Genomic DNA, 25,587 nt, shown 5'->3' on the forward strand with positions numbered 1-25,587 from the left:
AAGTGCTCCGATAAACAGGCAGGTGGCCACTGCGCCAGAGGTCATCTTCTTCCACCCTCTGCCTCTGATTGTTTGGGTCCAGCTCCCATCCTCTTCATGTATACTGAACTGAGTAAGGTTGGACAAACTGAGTGAAGCAGAGGGGCACGAGGAAGGGCAGCCATCAAGGGAGATGCCCACCATACCACCTGTTAGGCCAACAGGACAACACAACAGATGTGCTGTGGAAAGCACAACTGATCCCACTTTGTTCTTGGAGTCCACAACCAATCCTGCACCAAGGCAGGAGAAGTACAATGTGGCTCCCCAATCCCCGCCCCCCACACTCCCAGTCCTCATGGGCTCCGCACAGCTGCGGAGAGAGAAGGATGCCGAGGAGTGGGAGCTGCTAAGAGTTGGGAACCTCCCTCGTTCCGCCCTCTGCCACCCCAGTGGTGTCTCCTGGGGAAGATGGGGCTTTCCTGGGACTGGAAGGAATCTCATGATAGCAGTGGGGCCACTGTTCCATGTTTTACCACTGCCCTCCATTCCACACAACCACGTCCCTTCCCTGGCCCCAGAATGACTCTTACCAAATCTGGGAGGAAGGGGGACACTAACGTGGAACTGTTTCTGACACAAAATGGCCCAGAGAAGTTACCTTCTCGTCCAATAAAGAATCTATCCCAGCAGATCCAATCCTGGACTCCAAAACCTTAGGACTGATTGCCCTGGAATGTGAATGGTTTAGGGAAGGGAAGACTAGGACCCTATGACTTCATCTCCTCCCCCAAAGTTTTGCACGCAACCCCCCACCTCCCCCCACAATGCCATGAAACAGCAGAGTCCCCAGCACCCCAAAACCACCCCATCCCCCCAACCATCCACAGGATAAAGCAGAATGAGACAAAGGAGGCAACCAACAGGGGTGTTTACAGCTGTTTTTAGTGGTCTTTATATACAAGAAAAATGAATGTTTTGCGTTTCATTTTTGTCCTTTTTTTGGGTTTTTAAAATTATTTTTAAAGCCCCCCTCCCCCAAAAGTGCATTTTAATCCATTTCTTTTTTCTCCCACACGTTATAAACACTCAGATACAGTCCATGGAATGTCTTCTCTGTGCTTGAATCTGCTGGCTGGGAACCCCACCAGACCCCAGGGCTCTGAACCCCACTGACCACCTTGCCAGCCCCCCTTCCTCCACTGTCAAGAGGAAGGGACCAGCTGGAAGCTCTTTTGTGCCTCTGCCCCCTCCACACAGCCACTCCCCCACACGCCCCAATAAAGTTTAAATCTGTATATATAGATATATAGAGAGAGCTAGACTTGGCTCTGGGGACTCGGTCGTCCTGCAGACACTATGCTTCCCCAAGCTCAAGCCGGACTCAGCCGCACGCTTCCTCTGCTTAAATAACTCTTTAAAATAAACTGCAAATATAAATATCTTTCTTTCTTAAAAAATAGTTTTCTATTCTCCAATCCGGCTGCCTGAACAATCTTAACTCCGGAGCTGGGGAGCTCACGGCTGGGCAAGGAAGTGTCTGGCATGGGGGGTGGGAAGGGGAGGAGGAATGGATTCCCCAGAGTACAGACTCCTCCCCCTGCTCCCCACCTCCCTTATCCCTGTCATCTCTGAGTGCTTCCTTCCTCCTCTCTCTTGCCCTCAAGTCCCTGGGTTGAACCCTTTCCTCCATGCTGACCTCCAGCCTTGGCCATGTGCAACAGAACCACACTCCCTTCGTGGTCAGTGGGTCTAATTAGTGCAAAGAACAACACCCCAATCCTCAACCCCCCACCCCTTCTAAGGTACCTCTGTCCAAGAAGCAGGGTCTTTGCCCAACTCTCATCCCACTCTGACCTCTGGGGGTAGAACGGGAGGCCCCCCACAAAGGAGGGGAGTTAAAGGGACAGATGCAAGAAGCTTGGTTACAAAGGTAATCGAGGGGGTTGGGGGGGGATTAAGTTTGTGGAATGGCTGTGGGGACCCTAAACATGGAGGCAGGGACAGGTATCCCTGACGGGACCAGGTGTCAGGAAGCCTGTAGGCCTCCTGGGCCTGGCCCTTGGCTGTCCCCCATCCCTGCCCATCCTCAGGCACTCTGGCCCGATGAGGGGACAGCATACTTTGGTACTACTGCCTGACAGAGCCTATGGACTGCCAGGTCAGTCAGTGCAGACCCCCTCTCTTCATCCTGCTCCTGCCCCTTGTCCGTCACATTACATTCACTGGTTCCTGTTTTAAATAGTATTTTTGCATGGTCTTGGTGAGTTTTTTCTATTTTTTAATCTCAGAGGGAGAGAGGAGAGGAGAAGCAGCATCAGGAACATGGCCAAGGCCCCTCAAGCCCCTATCCCAGCTGTGAGCTTCCCTCTGGCTGACCCTGTCTAGAGACACCAGCAGCAGGGGAGCGGGGAGCTCCTTTGGACAGGGCCTCCTCCGACTCCCACTGGGGTTGGTCCCCTGAGACCCCTGGCTCCTGGGGACAACGTCCAGTCCCCTGGGGCCCTCGCCTACAGCGAGCCCTGGCCCAGTAGCGGACGCACAAACACGGCTTCACCACGATGGAAGGAAGGAACAATTTTGTCTTGTTGCTGTCATTTAAAAACAAAACCATGGAACAAATCAACTTCGCTGTTTCTGTTGACGCTTCAGCATGTTCCCCACCACCACCACCACCACCACACACACACACTTTGCTTTTCTGTGTTTTTTTTTTCCTGAAATGCAATAATTCTTTGGCAACACTTTATCACAACCTTAATTTAAAAATAAAAATAAAATCAATCCTGGTTTATATACACTATGTGAATGAGCAGGGAGAGCCGGGCAGCCTGTCTGAGGTCCCATGCACAGGGAAGGGAGGTTAAGGCAGAACGGGCCCAAGGACAGGGACAGGAGGTTCACAGGAGGAGGCGGGCGGCGGGCGCGCAGGCAGGCAGCAGGAAAAGGGGAGCTGGGTTTTAGTGCAAACCTTTTTGAGGCTTGTGTTAAAGTGTTGCCTACATGTCCTATCCCCCTCCCCCCCTTCTAACTTAATGTCGTCAGCAGTTGAAGGGGTGGTATCTGTGTTCCCCAAATGCAGCTGCCCACCAGGCACTGCCAGGACGAGGCAGGCTCCGGGCCTACAGAGAGGCTTCAGCTGGGAAGTAGCTTTGACTGGTTTTATTGCTGAGGGGCCCCAGGAAGGGAGGAGGGGGAGATCCTGAGGTCGCACCTGGGGAAATTTTCCCCAGAAATGCCCCCCTCTGCTCCCCTCCCCCTTGCTAGGGAGCCTGTCCCTCCTCCCTCCCTGGAGCAGATGGTGATTCCAAAATAGCTCAGCCTGTGATTTTTCAGGTGTGAAATAGGCCAGGCTGAGGCTGGGAGGGGCGAGAGTAGTCAGCCAAGGCTGGGCTCCAGCTCCCACTTGGGGGTGGAAGGATGAAGGAGGGGTCCCTGCCCCACCTGCCCTGTCCCAGGGACCCTGAGACACTGGGGCAGGGCAGGGCTTTTTAAAGCCACCTTCTATGAAAACTTCCCTTTTTTTTCCCTTAAACTTCTTGAAGGTGTGCAGGGAAAGGGAAGGAGGGAGTCAAGAGATGGGATGCTGGCGGCTGAAGCTAAGGAAACAGATACCACCACTTGGGGGCTTTACCAGAAGGAACTCCAAAGTTGCATCTATTTACAAGTCCGCACCGGGTTTTTGCATATGTGTGAGGGGGGCCAGTGCTAAGCAGAGGTACCCTCTAGGAGTATAGGAGTTAGAGCGGCCAGGGCACAGGGCCCTCTCCCTGCTGGTCAGGGATCGGGGGTGGGGCAGAGCCAGGAGCCGTGGGGGTGCCCCATAAGCCTCTCCTCCCAGGGAACTGCAGAAACCCCTAGGAGGGGGGGGAATGGGGACCAGGGCTATGCTGACAGGTGAGAACTCAGACAGACCTGTCCATGGAGCCTGGTGAGCTCTGGTCTCTGGAAGATGTTGCCCCCAACACCATTTCCCCATTCATGGCCTAAATGGGATGGGCATCCCAGGGAGAGGCCCTCATTTGACAGTCAGTGCCTTAGAATAAAAACAAGGGTGTCAGGGGCAAAAGAGACCCTGAAATTGGGGATCTCCCCGATCGTGGGGCCCCACTGAATGGAAACAGGCCTTTCAAGATGGCCACTCCAGGCAGACTTACTGTTAGCCATGTTTTTAGTCCACCATGTTGGAAGGAAGCCAAAAGGCAGGTCCTGAGGGAGTATGGGCAAGGAGTGGGAAATGGGGTGGAGGGGGCACGAGGGGCCAAGGGCAACGGGAGGCAGGCATCTCAGAAAGACCATTCTGACTGGTCTAGCTGGTTGTAATGTAAGTGATCTAGACAAAGCCCTTTCTCTCAGGAGACCCACTAGGGCCAGGAGCCACATCTCTGGCCATCAATGGCAAGTAAGACATGGAGAAAAGCCATGAGAGAACCAAAGAAGAGAGAACAAAATGGAGGGAAGGAGAAAAAAAATCATCTCAACACGAAACCCCATATTCCTGCCTGAGATTCAAGCTTTGTTGCAATGGGCAAATGTTCTAGAAGGTTCTAGTCCTATCACAGAACCCCTTAAGCCCAGTTCCTGGTTCTACTGCGGGAAACAGAAGTGGATTCTGCATCAGTGGGTTTTTCTTTTTATTGTTTTTTACAAAAATAAATTGATTTTTAAAGGAATTTCTCTGCTTTTTTTCTTTTTTTTTGTAATAATCACTTTTTTGTCTTTTTAATTTTCCATAGAAGTTGGTTGCAACTTGTAAACATGTTTTTAAATTAAGAATTCAGATAAAGTGTAGTACCCGTTCCATCACAAAGTGCTAAGACTTCAAACGTGGTTGGTTTTTTTGTCTTTTTCTACTTTTTTTTCTTCCATTTTATAAATTTTTTTTTTTACTTATTGCTTTCACTGCATCAAACATCTGCACTCTCTCTCCTCCCCCTCCCCCACCTGCCTGGCCCTGGTCCTGGCACCAGCTGCCCTGACCACCCTGCCTCCCCCTCCATCCTCTCTGCCGACATTCACCCTGTGCTGCCTCTCTGGAAAGGTGTTTTAAAAATAATCTAAAAAGTGCTTTTTGAGGGAAAGGGCTTTTAATCTCTGAACATCTCTTTCCCCAAGGGGGGCTGGCAAGGCCACACAGGCTGTTAAGTGGCCCCCCCACCTCCCCTGGCAGGGTGAGATGACGGGGTCCCTGATACGGCTCACCCTGGCCGGGCGGGGGGGGGGGTTGCAGAGATGGAGAGGAAGCCCACAGAGCAGGGACTCACACTAAGTAGTTAAGTGCAGAGGCAGGAGGGAGGGAGGGTCCCCTCAGTGTACCCCACTCCATTTCCCCAGTCCCCCCCACATCCCTGGGCCTCCTCTTCTCCTTTACTAGCCCAAGAAAATAAATATATTTGGGTTTCAAAGGCCAGGAGAGAGGGGGCCCAAGTAGGCATCTAGGAGCCATGACCCCCATTCTCAGCCTCCCCCACACCCCAGGAGAGTAAAAGCAGGAGTTGGGGGGAGGGAGGAAGGGTGGTTTTGGGGAATAGGAAAGTTGTGCGAGGGAGGGGGTGGGGACAACCCCCAATAAGTGCCCTGAGGAAAGGGGAGGGGTCAGCGGTGTGCAGAGCAAGGTCAAGGAGCCGGGGCGGGGGGGGGGGGGGGGGGGGGGGGGGGGGGGGAGAAGGGGCTATTTTAACGTCCACTAGCAGCAGACGGACATCTTTTAAGGTCTTGTCTGAAAGACTCAGGAAGAAGGACCCCCACCACTCCCCGCCACCCCTCATGATATTACTTGGGGGGAGGGGGTGTGGGAGGGAACCAACCAGTGAAAAATAAAAACCCAACTGTCAATCACCCCCACCCCACCTTTGAACCCTCCAGAGCCCAACCAGGCCCAAATAAGTCCTAGAGTTGGGGCCTGGAGCCTGCCACCGATGCCGCCACGAAAATGGCCTTGGGTGGGCCAAAATCCAGATCCCTGGGTCCCCTCCCTGCTGGAGAGGGGGGATGGCAGGCCTAGAAATAGTCTTCTTCTAAAAAATCATGGGGTCCTGGAAGGGAAGGGGATTGGAAGAGGGAGGGAGAAAACATCATTAAAGAGAAAATCGGAGGATAGAACTAACTAGATTTTGTGACGCTTCATATATATATATGTCTATATATATATATGTATAGAGAGAGATCTGTATATAGATAGAATTTTTTTGTGTGTTTTTGGTTTTAGGAGAGTCCGGTCGTTAAGTTACCGTCAGCTGACCCTCCCGCTACATTCAACCTGCCCGGGGCCTCAGGCTGGGGCTGCTCTTCTTCCTCATCCTCTTCCTCTTCCTCCTTAAAGTGCTTCTCGGGCCGGTGGCGCCGGCCGTCCTGGGCCACTGGTGCAGGGGCTGGAGCAGCCCCCGCCCCCGAGTCGCGCACCCGTGGCTTGCGGCCTCGGCGAGAGGGGATTCCGTTGCAGCCATCCTTCTTGAGGTGCCTGTGCAAGTGGTCGGAGCGGACGAAAGTCTTGAAGCAGCTCTCGCACTGGTAGGGCCGCAGGCCCGTGTGCACCCGCATGTGGTTCTTCAAGTCGTAGTTGTGGGCAAAGGCAGCCCCACACTGCTGGCACAGATAGGGCTTCTCACCTGTGTGCTTCCGCATGTGGACCTTCAGCTTGTCCTGCCTGCAGGGGGCAAAGACAAGGGCTTAGGGGTGCGCAACAGGCCCCTTCCCTGCCCAGAGCTGCCCAGGCACTGCCAATCCCCACAAAACCCAGGAACCAAGAGGCTCAGGGGGCTTCCCCCACAATGGCCTCTCTTCCACCCAGAGCTGCCCAAACTGCTCCCCCTTCTCCGAGCAGGGACCAGTTCTAGGAGCTGAGGAGACCACCTGGCTGAACTTCTAAAATGAAGTCATTTTAGAGATAAGGAAATGGAGTCTTTGAACAGGGCAGAGCCTTGCCCAAGGTCACAGATGGTGACAGAGTGACTGAGGCAGACATGAGCCCAGGACTCCACTTCCAGGGCTCTCTGAACTAAGCCGTGGCAAGTGACTCACTTGACAGAGAAAGATGCTCCCAGAGAGCCCCTTCCTGCCCCAGCCACCCAAAGCCTCTAAGCAAAGGCAGAGGCTGGGGTCAGCAGCCCTAGAGAGGGCCAGAGGGCCAGAATATGGCCAGGCCCACCTACCAGGACCAGATAATCTCCTCTTTCCTTCACACTAAGCGAGGAAGGTTTGGGGGGCTCCTCAGGGGTTCCTGCCACACCTGGAGCTGCCTAGGACCCAGCTGCTGTCCAAGGGAAAGCCTCAAAGCAGGAAGGGGATTAAATAGAAGGAGGATCGCCAAAGGGGCCTTGACCACCCTCCTAAGGAAAACTGGGTTCTGTAGGTGGCCCTTTCCTTCCCAGAGCTGCTTAGAAACTGCCTGTTCACCTTTTCCCAAACTACACAGGTATGAGACAAAAGGTTTCTGTATTTCAGGAGGATGGCACCCAGGCTCTCAGATATAGGGCTGGAAGGCCACAGAGGCCCCCAGTCCAGTCCTCAGTTTACCAAGGAGAAAAATGAAGCATATCCTCCTACCCCAAACCATCCTTGGACAGCTGCCTCTTTCCCATTCTGAGCTCTCTGAGGCCTCTAGGCAGAGATATGGGATGGGAGTCTCAGGCCCCATTCCACAGGGAGATCAAGGTGTGAATGAAGCTCAGTGGAAGGGCCTTCCTGTCCCCAGGCACAGTGCCTAGAAGTCAGCAGCACCATGGGGCCCTGGGGGCCACCAAGTCCTAGGATCTCCCTGCACTGCCCCATTCAGGGCCCTCCTTCCCACAAGGGCAGCGTCTGGCTCACTGCTGTCTTTCTTTCTCCAGTGCCTAGCACCCTGTGGGTGCTCAAGGCCTGTTGACTGACTGCCTGACCGATTCTCGGGGATCTCGTCTCTCCACAATCCAGAGACAAGCAGCGGCAGCATTAACAGTGCTTCTGCACAATCTAAGTGGACCAGCCACTGTCCCCTTTACTGTCTCATCTGACCTTCACACCTCTGAGAGGGAGGTTGAGAAGGGGTTAATATGATGGGGAAACTGAGGCTGAGAAAGAGAAAAGAACTTGGCCCCGGTCCCCCCTGGCTAGAACGAAGGTCTCCACGAGGAAGGTCCTGCCTCTCCCAAGTCAGCTCCCCTCGGCCAGACACTCCCAGTAGCCTTGCCTGGGAGGGGCAGGGTCCCTTCCCGGTCTCCTCACAGTTGCCCTTGGTGAGCTGGGGCTGGAGGTGGGAGGCAGTGGGTTTCCTAACCCCTTGGTGACGACGGTATAATTATGGCCCAGTCTCTGCCACAGGCCCCTGTCTTACTCAATGTGCCTGGTGACTCACTGGGGGCCCCTGCTGACTCCTGGTCCTATGAGAGGGTGGGAAGGAAGGGCCTAGCTAAGGGGGTTGGTAGGGGTAAGGCCTCAAGCCCCTGGCTGCCCAGAATTGGGGAGGGGGAAGCCCAGGGCAGTCCCAGCTCCAAATGCTAAAAATGGTCTCAGAGCCAAGGCTGAGGGGCCAAAGCAGGGAGAAGCGAAGGGACGGACTCCAGACAAGGTTCCTGCTCTGCCTGGGGCTGGAGAGAGCCCACGAGCGGGGGACACAATTCTCAGTAGAGAAGGTGTCTTGAGAGGCTCCAGAGTCAGAGGTCCTGGGTTTGAATCTCAACTACACTGCTCCCCTATGTGACCAGAGACAAATGACTCCCCCTCATGGGCTTCAGTTTCCCTAAACTGACGTGGGGCTAATAATAATTCACGTTTTTCTAGCGCTTTCTTTTTATGTCTTGCAAAGCTCTTTCTTCACAGCAAGCCATACACAGATTGTCCCCATTCTACTGACGATGAAATGAGGCCAAAAGGGGACGTCAGCAGGTCCAGGTGACAGGCCTGCTCCTGGCTCTGGGGCCACAGCCTTCATTCCTCCTTCCTCTCTCATGGGATGAGAAGGATCCCCAGACACAGGGGAGTGAGGGCACCGAGGACCCTCCTAAGAGAGCTGCCCCTCACGCGCTCTCAGCAGGGCTGCCTCTGACTCAAAGTGAAACTGAGCTCTGAGCAAGGGGATGTCCCCAGTGGGCCCCCAGAGACATAGGGGCCGCCACAGAGTGGGTCAGGGGGCACTCAGGCCCAGTTATGTTGGGGGCAAGTGGGCATGTCTACTCTTCATTGGCATCTTGAGGCTTGGGAGCAGAATGCTGGCCTGAGGCTGCATCACCTGTAAAGTCACCCTTGGACTTTGCTTGGTTGGGAGCCAAAGATCTGGGCTCAAATTTTGACTCTTATGCGATGTATAGCCCTGAATGGGCTGCTTCCTCTCCCTGAACCTCAGTATAAAACAGGGAGAATAACACACACATATAGAGTACATCTGTAGACACACTGGTCCACTGACAGAATCGTGGTAAAGAAAGCACATCTAGACTTAATTGAAATTTGAATGGATTACTATTCCTGCCTTTGAAGGTCTCTTGGCCCCCTGAGGCAGCTCCCCCTCAGCCCTTCTCTTGGCATTTCCAGCCCTGACTGCCAGGGTCTTCTGCACTTTGGTTTTCTCTGTGTCCTCTGGGTGGGTCCAGATTCCTTCAGCATCCAGGAAAGTCCCTGGGTCCGTTCTTTCCCTGGCTGGACCATCTCTCAGCACATGAAGCCAAGCACAAACCTGAACACCTAAGGAGGGCTCAGGGAAGAATTACAAACTAGTCAGGCTTGGGCTCCCCTCCCCACCTCTTGGGATGCTGGCTTCTGTTTCTCCTTGGATGAAGGGCCTAGCAGTTTCCACTGGGCCCCGTAGACACTGACAAGAGCAGCACCCACCAGACCATTTTTCTAATTTTAGGGGTAAAAGGACCCTAGATAGAATCTAGGCCAACCCCCTTACTGGACAGAAGAGGAAAATGCAGGCCAGGGAAAGGAAGTACTTCACTTGAGGTCACCCTGTGACTAGTCTGGCAAGGGCCAGACTAGAACCCGGGCTTCCTGCCTCTGTCAGCTTTCTCCACCACCCCGAACTGGCTCTTGGTGCAGAACTGACATTCCAGGCCTCCTGAGCGGGACACACCCCTACTTTTCTACTAGAGTTGGGGAGGGGGTTCTCTGGCAGAAATGGAAAACAACCTTGCTCACCTCCTACCCTTCCCGGGCTTTCTGTGTTGGGAATGAAGGTTCCTCCCTCAGCTGGGTAGGGGGCCAGCCAGGGGTGCAGGGAGGGCCCACAGAGAATCTGAGACAATGGCATTTTTCTTCAAAATTTTCACACTGGGTGGGGCTGGGGGAACCCCAGGCTGGGCCCAAGGGAGAGCTGAGTCACTGGCCCCAAAGTGTGGGGTGGGGGTGGGGGGGAGGTTGGTGGGAGGAGGAGCACTCAGGGAAAGAGAAAGGCCAGTAAGGGGTGGTGGCAGAACCCAGCTGGGCCTTGCTGAGGGAAAGCAGGAGGGGGCAAGTTTCCCTTTGCCCCAGGAGACAGATCCTCTCTCTAGCCTGGCCTGGCCTATCTCTTCCCCTCTTCTCTTCCTCCCTTTGTGACTCTTCCTGATCAGAGCAGAATACCTCTATCTCCTTTCTGAGGCCCAGTGACCCCTGCTTTTCTCAGGCCCTCTTCCCCCGGGCACAGCCCCCATCCACTCTGCAGCTACCCCAGGGGCCTCAGAGTCTAAGCACCTGCTCCATGCAGGAGTCCAAAGAACCACATACAGAATGTCAGGGCTGGAAGGGCGCTGTGAGATCACCTCCCAGAGGAGAAAACAGACCCAGAGCCACCGAGCTAGGAGATGAGCCAGGACTGGAAACCCAGTAGCTTGGCTGCTAGGCTTGAGGTCTTCCTCGCTCTGCCTCCCTCCCCCTCCTAGAGCAGCCCTGACGGGTCACCATGAACACCCCCAATGAAGAGCCCCACCCAGACGGTCCCCCACCCCAGCGAGCAGGCCCCGGCACCTCACCTGGTAAATCGGACTTTACAGATGTTACACTCATAGGGTTTTTCACCGGTGTGGGTACGAATGTGACGGGGCAGCTTGCCGGCCCCCTGGATCACCTTCTCACAGATGGGGCACTTCTGGAATGCTTTGGCCCTGATCTTCTTCTCCACCTTCTGGGACCATGACGGGTAGACGTCGCCCTCATGGGAGCCACTGAAATACTTCAAGTAATAATCCATGACACCCTCGTCCTCCTTGCGCTGATCCTCCTCACTGCCCCCACCACCAGCCTGCCGCCCCACCGAAGTGATCATCTGTTGCAGCAGGGCGCTGGCAGCCAGCCCGTCCACCTCTGCCCCATCGCCGTCCTCCCCATCAGCCGTCCCCGACACAAGGCCAGGGGAGTCCCCTGGCTCTGGAGCCTCTGAAAGGGAGGCAGCTTCCTCCTCACCCCCAGCACCACCACCGCGGCCTCCATAGTGCCCATTCTGCGAGGGGGGGAAGAGGCTGGCCCCTGAGGCTGCCTCCTCATCACGGTCAGGCCACAGGCCCTGACTGCTGTCTGGGTCACCATCATTGGCCTTTGGTCGCTCACCCTGGGCATAGAAGTCCAGGCCATTGCAATCACCACCAGTGGCTCCTGTGGCTGCTGCGGCTGCCGCAGCCGCCGCCACCGCCGCCGCCGCCTCCTCATCCTCCTCGTCCTCCGGGCCGGCAAAGTTGGGGTTGGTCCACGGGAAGTTGTTAGGGAGGCTGTTGATGGGGTTGCTCTGGAAGAATTCAAGGTACTCCTTGGCTCTGAGGTGGTTCCGCTGATCAATTTGATCTACTAAATCCATCTGGTCATTCTTGGCCAGAATTTGGCGGTCCAGGAGGTCGGCGCAAACGTCACTGACGGCCGGGATCTCCAGCAGGCGAGCAGCGTTGAGGATGTCACTGACATTGGATGTGCTGACGGTGAGGGTTGCTGTATAGGCAAAGTCCACCAGGGCGGTGAGGGCTTCTGCGCTCACAAAGTCGATCTCATAGACATTCTGCTGGTCCACCACAGCACCCGATGTGAAAAGCTTCTTGAAGTATTGGCTGCAGGCAGCCAGCACAGAACGGTGTGTGGGGAACTCTCGGCCCTCCACCAGGATGACCACGTCACACAGTAGGCCATGGGTCCTCTGTTCATTCAGGCTACTCAGAATGTCGCTGCTGTGGTCAGGGAAGGGGATCCCGATGGGGCCGTCCACACCACCGGCCATCTTTCACGCCAAGATCTGGACAGGGCGGGGGAGAAGGGGGAGAATGAGGCTGTGCCCATGGAGCAGGGTCTGCCACCACCCATCACCCTCAACCACCAGCTTCCCTGCTTCCACCCTTCAGGAAGAGCAGAACAGGGTGGCCAATTTCACTTGAGCCAAGCCTTGTTCCTCAATGACCCCCCACATCTACTAGGTCCGTGGCCACTCCCTCTGCCCATCCGCCCTGTCCTCTCAGGCCTCTATTGCCCTCCTCAGCAAACGAGCTCCTTCGGGGCCCAGTCCATCCAGGAAGCTTCTTCTGGTCCTCAGAACCCCTAGTTCCCTCTTCAGAACCCTTATGGTCCCTGACAAGCTTTTCTCTGTTAAGTCTAGATTGATCAAAATACTCTTATCTACTCCTACCCTCCAAGTCCCTACCACTGGGCTGACAACATGAGAGGCCTCTGTAAAGACTGGCTGCTCAACTAAGCGACTCCTTCAGGGAGAACAGAGCAAAGATGCAGGGGTCCCCACCATTCAAGAGCAGGGGGTCTGGCCTAGGGAAAATGGAGGGAACTGCAGGGCCACACCCCTTTAGAGATGAGTCAGAGGGACAGGGAGGGGCTGAGACCCAAACCCAGACCTCCAGCCACGCCAGGGCCCAGCCAGTGGCATGCTAACGAGGAGGAACATTGGAAAAGCCATGAAAGACCACATGAGACCAACCAGAACCCAGGGACGCGAAGTCACCTGACCAGGGACACCAAGTCAGACATAGAATTGAGACCAAAATAATCAAGCTAGCAGGCTCTCGGGCCTACAAATGCTTTCCTCACAAGAACCCTAGGGTAGATAGTATAACATTATTTTCCTCATTTTATAGGCAAACTGAATTCACAAGGTGAATGTCAGTGAGGTTCAGTGACTCACCCACAGTCATGAAGCTAGAAAATGGCACAGTTGGGGCAGCTGGGTGGCGCAGTGAGTGGAGCACTGGCCCTGGAGTCAGGAGGACCAGAGTTCAAATCCGGCCTCGGACACTTGACACACTTATTAGCTGTGTGACCTTGGGCAAGTCACTTAACCCCAATTGCCCTGTCCTCCCCCTCAAAAAAAAAAAAAAACAAACAAAAAAAACCAGAAAATGGCAGAGTCAAAACTTGAACCCAGGACTTCTGACTTCACTGCAGGGCTCTCATTCTATTGCCTCTAAGAGGTGAGAAAGCATTGATGGAGATAACCTTCCTCCCTCCACACCTGAACCCATGAGGAGTGCAGAGCCCCAGCTTCCAGCAGAGGAAATGAAAGAATAAGCCACTGGGGGCACAGGACAAACAGGTCCCAGAATCCACAAGTTAGAAGGCATTGAGGTGGCTCATCCAGGAGACAGCCACAAGCTGGACTCTGGTACCCAGTGCCCACTCTTGAAAAACCTTGCTACTCCTGACATGGGCCCCACGATATAGACATCTATATATTCTCTGAGCCTGGTGGGGTCTGGGGTGAGAAGCCAGGATAGGAAGGAAGTGGTGGGTATAAAGTCATCATGATACCGGAGTAATGGTTCCTTCTCTGCCACCCAGGGGGGAGCCTATTGCCTGGATCCCAATGTCTACTATCCAATTTTCCCTCAAAACTGGGTCTTCCTAGGACCTGTGAACACACACACACACACCCCACAGATGACACTGCCTCAGTAACCATACAGGATAAACTTGCTGCTTTCTGGATGCAGAGCCCCCGAGGACACAGTGCTGGGCCCTCCCTGTGAGTAATCATGGGGAAATCAGGCTGTTTGCCATCTGGAACTCCCCAACAGGGCCCTTCCCACCATGAAAGGCTCCCCTAAAGAAAAGCAGGTTCTGACCCTGCCCCCCATCTCCTCAAGCTCCACTTAGTTGGGCCTCAGGAAAGGTCAGTTCTTGAAGGGCCAGAACTGCATGGGTGGTAGGGCAGTAGGGTAGAAAGCAATCCAGCCAAGTTCAATGTGGGTGCTAGAATCCTGGCTCTGGCACTGGATCTCTGTGTAACCTCAGGTAAGGCTCCGTCCCTCTCTGGGTCTGTTTCCTTCTCTTTAACATGAAGAGATGGAACTAGATGACCCCTAAGGTACCTGCCAGCTTTAAGGTTCTCAGTTTTAGTCTTTCCCATCTGATTCCCTGGGCTCCCTAGAATTTGGTCTTTTTCTCTCCCCCCCTCTCTTTCTTCCCTCTCTGCTTTTTCCAGCATGGTCATGACTCATCCACCCACCCACCCAGCTCCCTTCCCTATGGAATCTCACCCAGAGCTGGGGGAGAGTGAGAAGGCCCTGTCCCCTCCTGCCTCCCCCAGAGCCCTGCCAACTCTCCTTCCCTTAGCCAGCAAGAAAGGGCGGACACAGGCCTCACAAGAGGGGATCCACTTCTACTCTAGGGCTGCAAGGACGCCCAAAGAGAAAGCAGCGAGGCCCTTCCCTGAGAGGAGTCCAGGAAGTTTTAGCTCCTGCATCAGGACTGAAGGCCTGGAGTTGGTGGTATGAGTTATTCTCTTCCCTAACATTGCCAAGAGCTGATGGAATCATGGATGGTCCCTGGGCCCCAGGCCTCGCACTGTCCAACTGTGGCACCAGGAAGTTCATCCTAGGGTCTAGCCCGGATCCCTCAAGTAATGGCTTTCAAATCCCCCAGTCAAGAAGCCCTGATACTAGGAACTCCCAGAAGGAAAACAAGAGCCAAGGAGGGAGAGGCTGGACAGGTAAGTCCCCTCTCCACAAAAGTATTTTGCAGCAATTTGCAAACTTTAAAGCAGTATATAAACATCAGTTATTATTATTTGCAGTAGCTACAGCTCAGCTACAGAGGGTAAGTGGAGTGGGGAGAGGGGATGGCCAGCTAGCCAGCAGGTCACGAGGGCCCTGCCTTGCCCTGCCCTGCCCAGCAGCCCAGGCGGATGCACAGAGTGCCTTTTGTGCTGGCTAGCCTCCTGTGAGCCTCAGAATAGTCAAGACTACACTTCCCAGGAGCCCTTTCCTCTACTGCCTCCCCCTCCATCCCTGCTGTCTCATCCTGGCTGTTTATCAAGGCTTCCTGGTCCTTTCTACTCCCCTCCCATTCAGTTCCAGCTTCCCCCTCTCCCCACATATCTAATGGAAAGGGGGGAGGAGGGGAGTTGCTGCAGGGCTGCTTGGGGGCAGAGGTGAGAGAATCTGAGAGGGTAGAGGATAGTGGGGGGCAGGGTGTGTGTGCTGGCTCAACCCCAGATTCCAGGCCAGAGAGAATCACAGGATCTAGCTGCTGAAAGGGACCTTAGAAGCCAGCAACTCCTTCATTTTATAGATGGGGAAACTGAGACAGAGAGAAGGGAAGAGCTTGGAGAGGGAGCTGAGGGGGATCTGCAGCTGGTGCCACTTCAGTGATAGGAACAAGGTCGAGCTAAGCCCCGACCCCTCCCCAAGCCTATACTAGGTCACAGTAGGGAAAGATAGGCCCAGCAGTCTGGCAGACAGCTCCATAAACTCTCTTTCCCAAGCTAAGCTCCCTACTAATCTCCCCAACCATGGGGCAGTGGGACAAATGCTGGCCTTGGAGTCAGGAGACGTCAGTTCCCACCACAGCGGAGATAATGAACTTCATTTTGCTTCTCTATAACCCAAACCACTCACCTACCCCACCAGAGTTGGGAGCAAAGGGATTTGCAGGCCTAGGTGCACAAGAGAAATGTGGCTTCACCCTTGGAATACCCATATTTGCTGGCCTTGCTCCAGTTTCTCCTTGCTACTCTTCCCTGATCCTCCAACCTCTTCTTTCTGGCCCTCCCTCCCCTTCCCTCAGTGCTGCACTAGCCCAGAGAGCAGGAGCCAATCAGCAGACGAGCCAGGCTATCTGGAGCTGTTCTAAGTGGAGAGCCCTAGGAGCAAGGCCTCAGGCATTGCCTTACATTTTGATGATGTTTATGTTGATGAAGCATTTTCCCATCCATCATCCCACTAGGTCTTCCTCCCATCAGTCCAAGCCTGGCATGAGAAGGTAAGGCTATCATTCCCATTTTACAGAAGGGAAAAGTGAGACCTAGAGAAGAAAAAGGGATCTTTGCCCAAGAAAACCCAGCTAACGGTTTGGGACTCCTTCCCTTGCTTCAGGCTGCTGTCTTGATTCGGTCACCTTCATGGTAGCTAGCATTAGACTGGACACTCAGCAGGGCACACTAAAGGCTTTCTGACTAAGAAATGGGGGATCAACTAGTATTCAGAAAAGAAAGAAGGCAGAAGCATATAGTGCTCCCCTCCCTGGTCCACCATTCCATCAAATGTGGCAGGACCTGGGCACATGAGTACCCTGTGGACACTCACCCTGAGGGGTGACCTCCATGGGCAACTAGCATCAGCTGTTGGTTATCCAGTGAGTGGCTGATAGACAGCAAATGCCTAATCACTGGCCTGGGCTTCCCCGGTGAGAGAGCTCAGTTTGTCAAATGCTACCCAGCCCAACCCCTCTAAGAACACTGCCCAAACTGGACTTCTGGACAAGGCAGCGACCCTCCCTGATTATTCCCCTGTCTGCCAAACAGTCAATATGATGAGAGACCAGACAGGACATCTCTCTATCTCTGTCTGTCTCTCTGTGACTTGGTCTCACAACTCTAAAAGCTTTTACAGATTTATAGAACGTGAGGAATTATCAAGAAAGGATCACAGAATGAAAGAGGCAGGAGGGACCTCAGAGATCTGTTCGACTCTCTCTTTTTACAAAGCAGGAAATTGAAGGCCAGAGGAGAGAAGTCATTTGCCCACAGTCATACTGATATTAAGCAGCAGAACTCAATTTGAAGCTTGGTCCTCGGACTCTACCTCTGGGGCCTTTTCCTTTCCTGTCCTTTCAATATGTGTTTGGCTAGGGAGGGGCTCTAAGCCTCCCCACCCCCCCACCCCCCCACTCCCACCCCGAATGCCCCAGCCCCATCTACAAAGATGGGAGCGTACTGTGGGAAGCAGGCAGGCTCTGAAAGCTCCAGGCCGAACACAACAGGCCTGCTGTTTGCACGGCAGTATGGGTCCGCTCTCTTCTACTGCGCACATGCAAATGCCCATCCTAGTTAGTGTTTGCTAAATTCAGAAAACAAAATTTTTTTTAATATACTTTGTGACCTTGGCTCAATGTCTGCAATAGCGCTGTCCCCGTCCCCATCCCCCCTAAATCCTTCCCATATTTCCATGCCTATTTGAAGTCCTGTCTCCTCTGGTAAACCAGCCCTGGCAGTCCAGTACCGGCCACAGGGCTCACTCCCTCTTCTGCATTCTAACTACTGTGTCATCTGGACCACACTTTTCTTAGCTGCAAGGTAATCTACAAGATGCAAGAGCATATAAGAGAGTGGAAAGAACACTGGCTCTGAGGCCCAAGGCCCTGATGTCTTTGGGCAAGTATCTTTACTTTTCAGCCTCAGTTCCTCATCTGTACGATGGGAATAATCTTCTAACACTATGTACCAAGGAAGGCTTTGAGGAAAGTGCTTTGCAACCTTTAAAGCAACTCAGATCTATGAGTTCTTAGTAGATTAGCACTTAATTCACCCCGACTCTCTGACTGGTCTTCCCAAGTCAGAGCCCAGGCCTCCTCCTTTGTCTGTCTTCTCTGAAGCATATGGGCTCAGGCCCAAAGCAGATGTAGAAGTCGAGTCATTCTCTGATCATGGAAGCTGTGCCCAACCAAGAAGACCAAGTGAGGTACAGAATGGCTGAAGCTCTGGGGGCGGGGGGGGGGGGAAGGGGGTGCTGCCCACCTCTGTGAAGCTCCAACTCTCAGTAAGGGGTCAGTTACTAAGCCAACCCAGGAGGGAGGCCAAGGTGTTGACATAGCTCAATAGCCCCCCTTGGACCACGAATGGTAAGGGAGAAAAAACGGAAACAGGGAGAGGGGGAAACAGAGAAAAACCTCAACTTTCTCTCAACCAATTTGTTAGATGGGAATGATCAGCAGCCTTCAACCTCCAGGGGCAAGAAGAGCCCAGAAGTGGTCTCATTCAATGCCCTGCCTCTCAGCAGGACTGGGCCCAACCCCACCCACTAGACAAAAACTCATCTCTAAGGGCTCCAAAGGATCTGTGAACTCAATGATTTGCCTGTCCCACCCAACAATGCAGTTGGCAAATCCTCCATGCCCGTGCAAGTCCTGTTCATCTACTCCCATGAATTCACCACCAGGGGTCCCTTCCTCACCTTCTCCTGGTGTGTCGACAAACACTCAGGCTTGCTGGCCACCTGTCACCCCCTAACCACTGGCACACGGCCACTCAGTCTACTGTGTCTTTTCCATTCTTCTTAACCCTGTTCTTCCAAGTTCCTCACCAGCCCCTCCCACCTGCCCTGTGCCTTTCCAAGGCCCTCCAGGCGGCCCAGTGCAGAGAAGTGCACCTCGAACAGTGGCTGGGTGACCTCTGTGGGCCTGTTTCCCCAAATGTAAAATGGAAATGATAAAATGCCTATTTTGTAGGGTTCTTGTGGGGATCAGATGAGATAATATTGGAGAAACACCATGCAAACCTTAAACCTCACTAGATGAGAGCTATGCAGTATTATATGCTCTAGGACAGTCCTAAATTACCTGAAACAGCCCTGGGAACACAGTACATACAGTGTCTGAAAGGTACTGTGGAGAGTACCAAGCCCAAGCTGATCATCTGTCAGGTGGGGAAACGGAGGCCCCCAAAGGCCATCCCCAGGCAGTCCCTTGACAATGTCCATAAAGCAAAGCTCTGGTAGGAGGTGGAACAGGACAGCCTCACAACCTTCTAATCTCCCTCATCATCCCACCCCAAAGTCAACATCTACCCAAAGTGTCCCACCCTCAGGAAGCTTCAAGGGCCTAGACTTGGGGCTGGTTTCATTTCCCTGGTGGCTCATGGAGCAAAGACAGCTGGAACATGCAGGGGGGTGGGGAGGGGGCTCCTCTTGGCACAAGGGAAAGAGTGGGTCCAGGAGGGGCTTTCAGAACCCTAAGAGAAACAGGGCTAATTAAAGGCAGCAGCAGCCCCTGGCTCTGACCCACTCAGCTACCCTCTACCCTCCTCTTCCTAGAGATGACAGCTGATAATTGCATTCCCTATCCTCCCTGATGAAAGCTGGTCTTCCAGGCACTCTGCCTAGGGGGCCCAGAGCTGTCACCCAGCTCCATCCCCTGATGTACAACTGAGAAGAATTTAAACACGGAGTTCCATCCTTCGATCCCTGGGTCTGAAGAATAAGTGGGGCACAGAAAGGCAAGAAGAGAGAGACAAAATGGGTGACCAGGGTGGGGGACAACTTCTCCTAAAGCAGAGCAGGGGTGGTGAATAAAGCAGCCTTGCCCTGGTAGAAGGCACCCTGACAGTCAAGAGTCCTGGTTCTGCCGCTGGTACGCGTCAGACCTTGGTCCAGTCCTTCCCCTTCTGGAGGACTCAGTTTTCCCATCTGTCAAATGAGGGTAATAACTCCTGCCCCGCCTCCCTTCTAGGGATGCTGTGCGGATTAAATGAAAAAACTGGGACGGGCAAGTGCTTCAGAAGAACATCTCACATTTCTATGGCCCTGTAAGGTTTCAGAACAATCATGTTGTGAGTAGCGCTGATCTTATAGATGGAAAATAAAGCTTGAGAACAAGGAATCTGTTCAAAGTCCTAGGAATTATCGCAGGTGGGGGACTCAGAGCAAGATCTTCTAACTTCAAGTTCACAGATCTTTCCACTGAACCGTGCCACTGGACTTCCATCAGCCTACGAAGACCACCCCCTAGGGAGAAGGTTAGTAGCTCCGGCAAACTGGGTAAATTGGCTTCAGGAAGCTGAGAAAGCCCACCTCACCCCCAGGCTCCTTCCAGGTATCCTCCAATAGGTAGATCCCGAAGCACCTGGTAGCAAAAGGCTAGTGATACATGTGGATGTGGAACCAAGGGCAGCTGGGGACAGAAATCTTGAGTTACCCAGAACTACAGGGCAGGAGGAATCACAGAGTTTGTTCTGGCCAGTTCTCTCCCGAGCCCACCTATATCTTCCTAAGAAGCCTAGGCCTGAGAAGAAAGGGAACTAGGGCAAAACAGCATTGGCTCTGCTCTTTGGCCTCCAATCCTAGAGCTCAGAACACACACAATCCCTCCCAGCAAAATCAGAGACAGTGATTCCTCCCACAAACAACTTAGAAGTAGGGCAAATCACGATCTAAAATTCAGGGACCAGCTCAAGGTAACCAGGTAAATGAGGAGCAGAGCCTGGAAAAAGCACTGGATTTGGACTTAGGGGACATGGAGCTAAGTTGTAGCTCTGCCACTTACTGGCTGTGTGATGGGAAAATGGACTAACAGTCAGTCAACAAGCACTTGTTAAACAAATACTCTGTCAGTCAATAAACACTTATTAAGCACCTACTATATGCCAGGCACTGTGTTCTACAAATGGGGATCACAATGCCTATGCTGTTCACGGGGTGCTTCATAAATCTTGACACAACATAACAGCAGTTATTACTCTCCTAGCATGGGGCTTCTTGGTCCAGATCTGTAATCAGCAGGCTGCATCATCTCACTGATCCTGGGATATGGTGAGCTTGGTGGGAGGGAGAGAAGGTTGAAGGATTCACCCCACCCCCACAGTCCCAGGTTCAGTCTTTCCATCCTGTTCCCCTCTCCACCCCCCTTCATAATTAAGCTCTCCTATGTTGCAAGGTTCCTCCTAACTGGTTACTCCACCCTGACCTCCGAGCCAATTCCCAACTGTGTCATCAGGACTACATTTAATCATGAAGGAATGCTTCTTGATGGGGGTGGGGGGAGGCAGGGGTCGTGGAGGGTGGGAGTGTTGAGGGCAGCAATCCCTTACCCTGCCCTGCCAGCCTGGCCTGGCCCGGCCTTCTAAGAAGGCCTCAGGCAGGGCCCAGAACAAACAGACCAGGGAGACATTTTATCTGCAGATTTATTGCAACCAAATGGGGAGGGGCTTCCTGCCCCAGGCCTTAAAGGGGCAGATCCTGTACTGGTGAGGGGAGGGGAGGTGTGGGAGAAAAGGGAAGGAGTATCTGGGAACTTGCAGAACCCACCTGGAGTGGTAGGCAGGAGATGGGTGGGGACAGAGGGGTGGGGTGAGGCCCTTGGGTTTAATTCCACCTGTTCAGCTCACCTAGGTTGGTCTCAACCTCAGGGATGGGAGGGAGTCTCTGCAAGAAGCCAGGAAGAGCTGGCAAAGGGCCCTTACTAGCCCTGCTTACTATGGTTCCCAGAATGGCTCCACAGCAAGGAAGCCGAGTCCTCAGAGCCTCCAATTCAATAAGGTTTAAGGTCACAATGCAAAAAGCCAGAAGTCCCCAAGGCAATGAGAGCAGGTTCCCACTGACGATCCTTGAAGTTGACCAAGTGCTGGTAGGTTCCCTCAGGGTCAAACTGAGAACAGCCAGTGTCAGAAGGGGTCTGGAAACCCAACAACTAAGAGGGTCTAGGCACGTTTACCCTAGAGAAGCCTTAGGAAAAGCAGTGCAAATATCTGAAGGGCTGACAGACTTGTTCTTTGTGGCCCCAGAGGTTTAAACTAAGGGCTAATAGAGGGAAATCAGAGGAAGACAGATTTCAGCTCATTAAAAACAACTTTATAACAAGCGCTACCCAACAAAAAACTTGGGCACCTCCAAGAGTCATGACTTCCCCATCCTTAAGAGTTAATAACCAAATCAAGAATTGTCAAGACTCCTGGAGATCATCCAGTTTAACCCATACCTGTTCTGTAACCCCTGCAGCATCCCAAACAGCCACTGCCCAGACTCTGCTCACAGGCCTCCAGGGATAGGAAGCTCACTATTTCTTAGGGCAGTTCACTACACTTTTGGACAGCTCTAATGGTTAGGAAGTTTTTACTTCCATCAACCTGAAACCTGCCTCCCTATGGCTTCTCTGCCCTCTGGGGCCAAGAAGAACCAAGCAAATTCTTCTTCTGCATGACAGGCCTTCAGAAACTTGCCAACCACTCATGTCCCCCCCACCCCCCCAGTCTTCTCAAGGTGCGCTGGACAATGACCTGCCTGATCAGCAGCAGAGGGGATTTCTGTTCTGGACAGGAGGGCGAATTAGATGCCTTAGAGGTCTCTTCCAGCTCTTCGGCTCTGGACTCTAACCCCTCTCTAAGTGGGCAATGGCTAATGTTGCCACTCTGCTAGTGTGCGTGAGGGCACCAAAGTAATACAGACTGGGGTCCACCCTCCACTCACTTCAATGGGTCTGGGGCCCCACCCTCTAAGAGCCTCTACTATTGTCTCCTCCCCTTTCAGTTCTTTTACTCTTTCAGGGTTCAGGTGTACCTTGCTATACCAGCCCCATTCCTCAGCCCTGGGGGAAATACTGGTCCCGGGCAAAATATCGCAAAACACACACACACACACACACACACACACACACACACACACACGAACACAAGTGCACAAATGAACACAGCAGGCTGGAACAGGTCTCTTTTCCTCAGAGATAACCACTAGTCCTCCCTGGGGTGACCCAAACTACTAGCCAATTTGAGGGGCCTTCTCTTCCTCTAATCACAGTCCCCCCTCCCCAAGTCCCTTTTCTTTCATCCTGGCAGTGAAAATGACAATATTTCAGGTTAGATTTTACTCTATTTGCTGTGAATATCACCTCTCAGGGTAGAGAGCTTTTCCACTTTGGGAAATCGCGGGGGAGGTGAAGGGGAAGACAGAAAGATTAGGGTTTCTGGATAAAGCCCTGCATGCCTAGCACCTGGGTGAACCGAGAACCTCACTCAAGGACAGGGAGATAACAAGAAATTACTTCTTATTTTCCTTTCTCTAAATGTTAACAAGTCTGGAGAGAAGTAAGTTGGAGAGAAACAGGTTCACAAGCCTGCACCTGCCCCTCCTCCTGCCCCCCAGGAGTCTCCAAGCTCAGAATCCCAGATGAAGAGGGGAGGGTAGATCAGCTCCCCAACTCTCTTGGCCTGTTGGGGCAAGAGGCTTTAGAAGGGAGGCAGATGGTACCTGTAGCTACAAGTCTGTGTTATAGCCCATTTCAAAGCTCCCAAGTCAGAGAAAGTCAGAGGTGCAAATGATCATCGGGTTTCCAAGTTGAACCAGGAGAGCAGAATTGGATAGATGGCTGGGGGGTAGGGTAAGAAAAGACAGGGGGGAAGGGAGAGAAGAGAGCTAAGAGGAGAGAGAAGACTGTTTCAACTGGCATCTATCTGCACAAGGGAACTCCAACCAGCCAATGGGAAGGTCCTGGCCAAAATACCCTTGGAGGACCTCCCCCACCAAGGATTCTGCTCAAGGACCCCTGCCACTCCCTTTTCTGGCGAAGGTTCATTCCAGCTCACTGCCACCTCCCACCCCCAACTCCCTAGCAAAACTCCCTTTCCCTCCCCCTCCAACCCTCCTTCAAAGTCAGGCCCACTTTTACTGAGCCCCCATTGGGCCTAGTCCTGTGCCAGAGACTGTTCAGAAGAGAAAGTGAAAGACACAGTACTTAGTCTCAAGAAGCCTCACATTTGTCCAGAGATTACTGCGGCCCCCTTTCCTCCTATTTGACTGTACTGTTTCCAAGAGCTTAACAGAGCAGAAAGCTCCATGGGTTCTGGAGTTAGAGGCACCAGGTTTGAGTCTGTACTTTACCAGCTGTATAACTGTAGGTGAGTCACTTCTCTCTCCAGCCTCATCTGTAACAGGAGGGCACTAGACTAGATTGTTCAGAATTCTGAGTCTACAATCCTATACCTTCCTAGGTCAGCTCCCAGAGGCCTCTCTCTCCCCCAGCTTTTACTGTTCAGACCCCTTGCTTGGTACCAAGTTCGCCTTAAGTTCATGAGTCCTGGGTACCTAGGAGTCTGATGGCACTCAAGGCAGGGGCTTTTTCTTAGCTTTCCTTGATCTCTCCCCTCACTCCAACCAAAAGAGACCAAGAGGTTGTTTGCCCTTCTCCGAAACCCCACAAAACTCTGCACCTGTCTTGTGGCCCTTATAACCTACCTTTTATAATACTTATTTGTATGCCTGTTTCACTACTCCTACCAAAGGATTAGCTATTAGAGCAATGCAAGTGGCCTTATACACAGTAAGGGTTAGAGAAATGTTTTGTTAAATTATACTTCTTTGAAACTCCTGAAGCGCCAAATCGAGTGTGCCTAAGATAGTTACAAACACTAGCTGACATCAGTAACTTCTAAATGAGCTCCAAGATCCACCCTAGTTCTGACGGAATATTCTCTGCACAGAGTACTAGCAGTTCTAAGATTCTGTCTCAAGGTTCCTCCTAGCTCTAACCTTCTAGATTCTAAGGATCCTCACTAGCTCTGACATTTCTATTCTCTGATGAAGAAGTATGACCTATCACTGGGTGCAGATCAGCGTCATTCTAAATTGCATACTGTTGTCTATCCTTGCTCTAGGGGAACAATGAAGCCATACCAGGCCACCCCGCTTGGTAAGAACTAACCCAGACTCACCCACTACCATAGCTTTCACTGACTGGTATTTTTCGGGCACCTCAGATGGCAAGGCTGGAGAATTAAACATAACATCAGGGAAGAGGGAGAAGACAACACACAACCAGCATAACCGGTGTATGACTGTTGCCCCAGAGATGTCATGGGAGTGACAGTAGCCAATCAAAAAGTAGAGGCAGGGAAGCAGAAAGGTGCAGACTGTCACTGATGATATTTGAGTTTGGGGAATGTTCTGCCTTTGGAGCTGTTTATTATTTAACACATGCTTGGGGAGTATTAAATCAGACACCAGCTCAGGCTCTCTAACTATTAAATTCATTGTCCTGTCTCTCTCTGGCTGTGACCTGCACCTGACACTCAAATAAAATATCCTTGATCATGCCCAGAACCAACCTGGCTACAACCAAGGAAGGTGCTAGTGCTTGTGTGGTGGGTGAATGGAGGCAGGGGGTAGGAATGACTTTAGCCTGTCTGTAGTTGAGTCTTGAACGGAGCCAAAGCCTTTTATTATTTCAGCTGGGGGAGGGGGGGCAAAAGGGGAGGAAGCAACACAGAAGTTCTCATTAAAAAAAAAAAAACAAAACTAGTGGAAAAGAGGACTAGTGTCTCCACTGCAGCTTTGTGAGGCTCTGTCTCCTCATCTGTAAGATGGGGTCAGCAATTCCTTCTCTGCCGAACTCACTGAGTTGTGAGGACCAAATAGAGAATGAACAGTTTATAAGTGGCCATACAAAGTTCAGGATTATGGTCATCTTTATTTCAGCCATCATGTTTGACTTTGGGATCTTTAGCAGAGCGAAAATTCTGGGCCAAGAATACAACCTTACTTGTCTTTCACTGGGGAACAAGCTGATCTAACTAAGGGCTAACGTGAGCTCACTCCCATTACTATCCCCATTTCCTCAGCATGGAAGCAGCGTGAAAGGGCAAAAAGAGAACTGTTGAGTATGGGCTTGGCTCCTCTTTTGCTGTGTGACTCTAAGCCTCAGTTTCCTCATCTGAGAAATGGGGGGGGGGGAGTCTCTTCTGTCTTTCTCAGG

The 25,587-nt window shown here is 52.7% G+C and overlaps 1 protein-coding gene across 4 annotated transcripts in view; it reads right to left on the reverse strand.

Annotated features, from left to right (window-relative positions):
• Positions 1-906: 906 nt before the first annotated feature.
• The window catches only part of ZBTB7A (zinc finger and BTB domain containing 7A), a 30,381-nt gene continuing 5,700 nt past the window's right edge, over positions 907-25,587 (reverse strand). For all 4 annotated transcript variants that reach the window (XM_036768438.1, XM_036768433.1, XM_036768428.1 and 1 more), the window contains exons 2-3: positions 10,905-12,148; positions 907-6,625 (exon numbers count right to left, since the gene is read on the reverse strand). In XM_036768438.1, the coding sequence (XP_036624333.1) occupies positions 6,184-6,625; positions 10,905-12,133 (1,671 nt within the window). In that variant the 5' untranslated portion in view covers positions 12,134-12,148 and the 3' untranslated portion in view covers positions 907-6,183. The remainder of the gene's footprint in view (positions 6,626-10,904; positions 12,149-25,587) is intronic.

Source organism: Trichosurus vulpecula, chromosome 1 (genome assembly GCF_011100635.1).
Source record: "Trichosurus vulpecula isolate mTriVul1 chromosome 1, mTriVul1.pri, whole genome shotgun sequence".
In the NCBI taxonomy this organism is placed as follows: domain Eukaryota; kingdom Metazoa; phylum Chordata; class Mammalia; order Diprotodontia; family Phalangeridae; genus Trichosurus; species Trichosurus vulpecula.